The sequence below is a fragment of the Ixodes scapularis genome, unplaced genomic scaffold (genome assembly GCF_016920785.2).
Source record: "Ixodes scapularis isolate PalLabHiFi unplaced genomic scaffold, ASM1692078v2 PGA_scaffold0__279_contigs__length_252992795, whole genome shotgun sequence".
Classification (NCBI taxonomy): Eukaryota; Metazoa; Arthropoda; class Arachnida; order Ixodida; family Ixodidae; genus Ixodes; species Ixodes scapularis.
Genome location: NW_024609835.1, coordinates 183,720,229 through 183,727,841, shown reverse-complemented (window position 1 = coordinate 183,727,841; position 7,613 = coordinate 183,720,229). Strand labels below are relative to the sequence as shown.

General features: G+C 53.9%; 1 protein-coding gene across 3 annotated transcripts; it reads right to left on the bottom strand.

Annotated features, from left to right (window-relative positions):
* Window positions 1–2,539: 2,539 nt before the first annotated feature.
* LOC120850565 (uncharacterized protein K02A2.6-like) lies at window positions 2,540–5,472 on the bottom strand. 3 transcript variants are annotated; one of them, XM_040223095.2, is made up of 3 exons: window positions 4,627–5,472; window positions 3,830–3,948; window positions 2,540–3,184 (listed from the first exon to the last, which is right to left on the bottom strand). In XM_040223095.2, exons 1-3 carry the CDS (start codon window positions 5,419–5,421, stop codon window positions 2,686–2,688), a joined length of 1,413 nt encoding a protein of 470 aa, XP_040079029.1. In that variant the 5' UTR covers window positions 5,422–5,472; the 3' UTR covers window positions 2,540–2,685. The 3 variants fall into 3 exon arrangements, with proteins under 3 accessions (XP_040079029.1, XP_040079027.1, XP_040079028.1); XM_040223093.1 differs by having other exon boundaries at window positions 2,650–3,184; window positions 3,830–4,029; XM_040223094.1 differs by having other exon boundaries at window positions 2,650–3,184; window positions 3,830–3,951.
* Between the last annotated feature and the right edge of the window lie 2,141 nt (window positions 5,473–7,613).

The following is a 7,613-nucleotide window of genomic DNA, read 5'->3' as shown; positions in this document are numbered from 1 at the left end:
GGTAACTGTTCTCTATGTGAACACAACCACCTACTGCGAGGTTTGCTCTCGTTGGCCATCCGGTGGAGCTCGGGGCTTGCGTTTCTTTCTTCCTTGTGGCTTGCTCCAGTCAGGCCCTTCAAGGTCGGGGTCTTCCTCCTCGACGGGATCTAGCGGTCGCTTGGAGGGATCCGAGCTGTCGCCCATTTCCGAGTCAACTTCAGTGGCATTGTCAAAGGAGAGGTCGTTCCCGTCGACTGTCTTCTGTCGCTGGCTTTTAGAGGAGCCTGGAGCGGCCTTGACGATGTCTGTGCCGTTTCCGACGCAGGCAGCTGTCATGTCAGCTTCGAGAATCGTTGCGGTGGTGTCTTCGTCTTGCGATGCGTCTCGTTTGTCAGCCCCTGAAGGTGTTTTGGTATGGGTGGTGGTTGGGTGCCCAGAGCCGTCTTCGATTTTCGAAGCTTCAAATTCATCGATGAAGAATTCAGAGTTGTCTTCCTCGGGAGCCGGTCGCATTACAGTGACGTACGTCCGGATGCAATCCTCTTGCTCATGACCAAAACGATGGCACTTGTCACAGCGAGGGTACGCGACATTCTCGGCGGATGTGGCCTGTTCTCTTACATCGAAGGCAGAGAGACGCTCTTCCGGGGACAAGAACGAGAACGTTGCTGCCGAACAGACGCAGCTGGTGCGGGAGGTTTTCCTTGGTTACGCCTTCCTTTAGGTTCATTCTCACCAGCCTTGTCGTCGTCTGAACATTCTGGAAGCCTTCCGCCCTCCATGTGTCGCGGGATACTTCGTTGATTTTTCCATAAGGCTCTAGGGCCCTCCGCACTGTGTCGTCGCTTATGTGAATAGGTATCCAGTGCAGCCGTATTCGTACCTCGCACTCATCGGGATCGATGAGCAGGCACCTTTTTTCTTTCACCACAAGTTCCTTGGCTTCCAGAATTTTTCGCTTCGCTGTCAGGGAGCTGAAGGTGAAGAGCCAAACATGGTTCATCTGGTACGCGCCGGCTCCAATGAGGTCGTTTAGAACGCCGTGGCGTTCCATTTCTCCTCGAAAATCGTCAATCTTGTACGGGCGTCCGGTGATGTCGCAATGAGCGAATACAGAGTTCAAAACTTCAGTACCTGTAGGCAGTGACGGAAGAACCACTCGGTAGGTATCCTGGGACATTTCAGCAGATGAACCACGGCCGGTGAAAGCCGCTGCAGACGCTCCACGGGAGCTCATTTTTTTGCGACCGTTTCGAACGGCGTCACGCGCTTCTCACAGAGCTACCGAGCAGACGTTTTTGGCTGCGCTAAACACCAATTTATTTCTATTGAAAAAGTCCTATTGTGTTTTGTTCTTTATTCTTTTTCTTTTTTGCTGACTCAAACATTATGGACTTGCTGTCACACATGGCGCTCCTGCCAGGCACTGCCCCGATTTATTTTATTCATGTTTGGAGCCAGGGCACGCTCTCTCCGCCAGCGAAATAGCCGTTTTGCTAACCAAGCGAGGCTGTCCATGTCGGCCATTGGTCGTGCCGGTCGTGCCTTACGGTTCCACCAGCGCATTACGGTAAGATCGCAGAAGGCACGCGCATGCGCAGTTTGTACCTGAGGGCCCATCGTACCGTATTGGATGTGCAAAAACGGTTCCCTAAAACTCTCTAATGTGTCTGCAGCGTATACTGTGCTCTTCGTTTGATGTAGCGCCAGTGCTACTACCGCTTTATGGTCCCTACTCGTGACGGCATGACTAGGTTTATTAAATGCAAACGACAGGTTTGGTGGTACTTGTAACAAGCACGGCGGAACCTGAACAAAGGACCAAAGGACTTCGATCCAGCTAAAACGTAGTTGTGCCTGTTTGTCCAATCGTGGCTGCTCCAGTCTAAAAAGAAAATTGCGTACCCACCGCTCTCCACTAACCCTCACAAATTATAATTTTACACCCCCCCCCCCACTCTCGTGAAAAGAGTTCTACGTACGATCATGCCTTCGTGTTAGGCCCGTTCTCTGCTTGCGGCATTGACATATTTTCCCGTTCGCAACTTCTCTTTAAAATACCAGTACACATTTGAAGATAGAACGCGGCTGTAACCCGAGTGCAAAGGGAAGTAAACTCAAGAATATGTAACCAATGAACACATCTCACCAATAGGCCCGGGTCACGTTCAATGTTTCGAACAGATCCAGAGAGCGCTAGTGTCCCATCTTTTTTTCGGACTAAGAACCAGAAGTGCCATAAGTTGCCCCAATAAAGAATCAAACATATATTTTTTTAGAGTAACAAAAATAGCTTAAAGCCTACTCCAAGTTGAGTGCTTTTTGCACGTCCAAAGGAATATTTTGAAAACCGAACTGTTCATAGACAAATCAGATGTGACGCATGAAAAATTAATGTTGAGAAAAATTAGAAGAAACATGGAAATAATAAATGGCGCAAAATCGCCTTGTGCCCTCTACGTGCAATGTGTGTTGCCATTGCAACTAGACTACATCCATAAATCCGTCACCACGCGCGTTGCCTACTGGGTGAAACGTCGACCAGACTCGCCGGTGGCCGGGACATGAAAACGTAGTTTATTGGCAAGCGCTCTCTTTTTACCTCCCGCGCCGGTGACGTATGTCCGGCACGGGCATGCGCTGGAACGCGGCGCTCGTGGTTGCGGTGACGCAGCCGTACGGCGATACAGCATCCCCTCCCCCCTATAAGTTCAAACGGTCCGGCGGCTTCCGCAGGCGCGTAGAGCGCCTGAGAGGAACCGGGTCTGCTGTGGGCGTCACCTCGGGATCGCCGTTGGTGGCGACCTCTCTTTCGTCGGTGCTGGGCGGCCTTGCTCCCACCTCCGACCGGCCGGCGACTCGACGTGCCTTGTCAGCGCCTTCCGGGGACCCTGAAGCGTCTCGAGGTCGCAGCTGGTCCAGGTGCCGTCTCTGTTGGCCGTCCGGTGTGCGTAGCGTGACCATGCGCCGACCCTCACTGGAGACCACAGTCCCCGGTAGCCATCTCCGCCTCGGCTGGAACTGGCGTGACCAGACCGGCATTCCTGGCGAAAATGGCGGTGGTGTCGTGGCCGGGGCTTGCGGCTCGACCACGCTGTGCTGCGCTTCCTCGCCCCTCGAGAAGAAGCCGGTTAGCCTTGTCCTGGGCCTGAAGCCTAACAACAACTCGGCTGGCGACTTGCCCTCTTTCATAGGGGTAGATCTGTAACGACACAAGAACCTGGAAATACGATCTTGCAACGAGCCTTCCCTGTTCTTCTTTAGCCCCTCCTTGATCGTGCGTACTGCCCGTTCGGCTAACCCGTTCGACTGAGGGTGGTAGGGCGCAGTGGTGAAATGACGTATATGGTTCCCTTGTAAAAATCGTGCCATCGCTGCACTTGAAAATTGCGGCCCATTATCGGAAACCACTGTTCGTGGCATTCCGAAACGCGCAAACAGTTCTCGGAGCACTCCAATTGTAGTCTCGGCCGAAGCTGTTTTGAGTGGTATGGCTTCAATCCACTTTGTTTCCGAGTCCACCAGTACTAGAACCATGTACCCTTCCAGTGGCCCCGCGAAATCCAAGTGCGAACGGGACCACCGTTGGTGGGTCTCCGGCCACTTGGAAGGAACCTGTGCCGCGGGCATCGTCCAACACTGTATACATGTCGAGCAGTTATTTACCAGCTTTTCGATATCTTTGTCTAGACCAGGATACCAATAGAGGGAGCGAGCCAGACGCTTCATCGCAGTCATTCCCGGGTGGGTATCATGCAGTTCCGTCAGCATGAACGCTCGCGCAGCTTCCGGTAGAACTACGCGATGCCCCCAGTAAACCAGGTCGTGGCTCACTGTGAGTTCATACCTGCGGCTGAAGTACGGTAGGAACTGGTGCTGCTCCGGGCGCAGGTGCGACGGCCATCCGGCGTAAATCCAGGCTTTTACTTGGCGAAGCAGGCTGTCCCGCGTAGTCAGGGTGGCCATCTGCTGGGCGGACATAGGTTGGTCGTCCCACCCCCGCGTGTACAGCACATATTCAGTGAGCACTTCACTGCTGCCCTCCTCCTGCGCCGGCAACGGGAGACGACTAAGAGCGTCTGCATTCCCATTGTGGTTTCCTTTTCGGTACTCGAGATCGTACTGGTAGGCTGCGAGTAGTAACGCCCAACGCTGTACTCTAGCCGCCGCCATTTGTGGAATTGCTCTTTCAGGGTGGAACAGCGCTGTCAGCGGCTTGTGGTCTGTGACGAGCGTAAAGCGGTTGCCGAACAGCTAATCTCGAAACTTGGTAACTCCAAAAACCAGCGCCAACGCCTCCTTCTCGAGCTGTGAATAATTACGCTCTGCCTTCGTCAGCATTCTCGACCGGAACGCTATGGGGTAGTCTTTCCCATGCATGCGATGTGACAACACTGCACCCAAGCCGTCTGGCGACGCGTCGCATTCTAGCCGTAACTGTTGCCGGGGGTTGTAGTGAACCAGGAACTTAGCTTCGGCCATAGCCTGCTTAGTCTTCCGGAAAGCCCTTTCCTGATCCCCGTCCCACTGCCATTGCGCTCCTTTTGCCAATAATCTATACAAAGGGGCCAAGGTGGTTGACAAGTTGGGCAAAAATTTGGCGTAATAGGTGACAAACCCAAGAAAAGACTTGAGCTGGCTTACCGAGGTCGGTCTTGGAGCTTCGGTCACTGCCTCGAGGTTGGTCCGCTCCGGATGAAGACCTTGGGCATCGATTCTGTGGCCCAAAAAGGACACTTGCTTCTCCCGGATACGGCACTTGGCTCGGTTTAACTTCAGGCCGTTTTCCCGTAGCCGCTGCAGCACCTGCCGGAGTGTCGACGTGTCGTGTTTCTTTTCTGCGATGACGATGTCATCCAAGTAGACTTGCACCCTTGGGAGCCCTTGCAGGAGGGACTCGATGCGCCGTTGAAACAGAGCCGGTGCGGACGCAATGCCGAAGGCCAGACGATTGTAACAGTACAAGCCTTGGTGCGTGTTCAGCACAGTCATCTTTCGAGCCTCTTCGTCAAGAGGAAGCTGATTGTACGCGTTGCGTAAGTCCAGCGTGGTGAAGAGTTCCCCCCCATATAACGCCGCAAAAATGTCGTCAATTTTAGGCAAGGGGTATCGCTCCAGGTGTGTAGCTGGATTTACCGTCAACTTAAAATCCCCGCACAGTCGTATCTCGCCGTTTTTCTTTGCCACCGGAACAACAGGTGTAGCCCATTCCGACACGCTGACCGGCGAGAGCACGCCGTCCTTCTCCAGGCGGTTGATTTCCGCCGACACCTTGTCGCGAAGCGCGTAGGGCACCGGCCTCGCCTTACAAAAACGGGGTCGCGCATCTTCCTTCCTGTACAGCTTTACTGGTGGGCCCTGGCAGCACCCCAGCTTCTCTTCGAAAACGTCTGCAAATTCTTCCAGTAGGTCCTGCCCCTCTGCGCCGGCCTGCACCATGTTCACCCCAAGCGGTGCCCCAGTTTCTAGAAGCGGTGCCCCTGCGTCGTAAAACGCCCACAGCGTATTCCTACCGCAAAGCAGCGGCTTTGGGCAGTTCACCACAATCAACGATCTGCGCACCTGCGTCTGTCCGTACTGTACACTCATGGTGATCTTGCCGACAACGGGCAGCGGCCCCAGGAAGCACGACAAGCGTAGGGGGGTCGTTTCCAGGGCCGGCCACCGTTTACGGTGTCTTTTGAAAGCGCTCTCGGGAATTACGCTGACTGGGGAGCCCGTATCCAGAATCATACGCAGCTTCCTGCCTTCCCATAGCAAATCCCCCTCTATCGGCGGCGTCGTGTCTTTGTTGGCTCTACGGTGAGCCACCAGGGCGTGAAGTATTTCCTCGCCACTCTCTTCCTCGGTGTTGATGTCCGCCAGCGCGTACGCACCTGGCTGGCTGTGCCGACTGTACTTGCACACCCTCGCCAGATGTCCCTTGGTGCCGCCCCTGTGGCATACGGTCTTGCGGTGCCGGCAGTCGTCCTCGGAGTGGTTCGCGTCGCACCTCCAGCACCAGGCGCGTCGATTCGCACCGCTGGTTTCTTGTCTTGGGGGCCTCCGGTTACCCCGCCGACCTTGGACGAAATGCGTACCGCCGGCTGAGTCCTGGGGGGCCGTTCCCATTGCCCTGACGTTGTTATCGGCCACCTCAGACGCGATTACGAATTCCTCCGCCTCTTCCCGGCTCAACTTTTTACGCGTCAGCAAAACCCGTCGCGCTTCGTCATCCCGTATGCCGCAGACGATTCGGTCTCGTAGCATCCGGTCCAGGGTGTCGCCGAACTTGCAATGCTTCGCGAGCCGCCGCAACTCTGCCACAAAGTCTTGTACTTTCTCCCCCTCTTCCTGTTTCCGCACGAAGAACGAGTAGCTAGCTGCAATCTCGTTGGCTTGCGGGTCGTAGTGTTCTTCTAGGTAGCCAACCACGTCTGCGTAGGACAGGCTGTTGATGGACGCCGATTGACAGCGGCCTTGCAGAATTCGGACCACGTTGTCACTTAGGGAAGACACCAGCAACGCGCGACGTTTCGCCGCGTCCGTGATACCGTGACCCTCGAAGTACGCCTCCAACCGGACCCGGTATGTGCCCCAGGTGCCTGCCGTCTCGTCGAACTGCGGCGGGCGTGCCGCCATATCGGTTTACCCTCGTCGCCACTGAAACGTCGACCAGACTCGCCGGTGGCCGGGACATGAAAACCAACGAGGTAGAGGGGCTTAGAGTGATAAACCGGAAGTTCGAAAGTGGCACCCCCCCGGTTGCCGCCATATTTTACGCAAATGTGACCACTCGTCACGTGACCTCCCAAGAGCCGTGACGTCACAGGTAAGATGGCAGCGCCCAGAGCTGGCGGATGCGAGTTTGTTCGGTGCGCGGTAGTCGTGATGTGCAGCTGCTTTCCGACGACTTCGGGCTTCTTCGTGCTCGCTGACGCAGGTATAATGTGAAAATATGAAGGAATGAGACTTTATACCGTTTTTGCGCAAGATCGCTCTGGATCATCTGGATATTAACGCCTGTGAGTCAGCATCAGCTCTGCATCGCCGTACCGGTGCTTGGATTCCAGGATGTGTCCGAGGATCGATAGAACTTTGAGTGCTTTTAACATAAAATTTTCGCATTTTCTTAGCTTTGTTTGAACGTTGAAATATATGAGAATCTACGCCAAATGTATAAGTCGCGTTAGGGCCTAAGGGAAGTTGTTTCAGCCCTCCGTCACCTAACAACCATAGCAACTTTTAGCGAGGAAGCTCCTGCGATTTTAACCTTTTGTGCTAATCCACGATTCTACATTCGATCGCTTTCCTTCCTTTTTTTTGTGTGTGTGTGTGAGTGCGAAGTGCACCCTTATTTTCAGCTACGTGGTTGGCGTTTTATTGAGTATGGGGAAGAATAAATCGTTGCAGGCACCTGCTTCACAGCTATTCGACTTGCTATAAGAACAACTGTTTTGGTGCATGCATAGGTTAACTGCGCATTTTTTCTGTTTTGTAGGATTTATTGCAGCTATACTCTTTTCCATCAAGAGTGCGTTGTATTAGTCGGTCAATTATTTAATTGTTCTAATTACCTGGATAAGATGATTCATATTTGTGTTCATCCCTTGCCTGGAGAGCAGTTTGTTGAAAAATGTTGACTACCATTC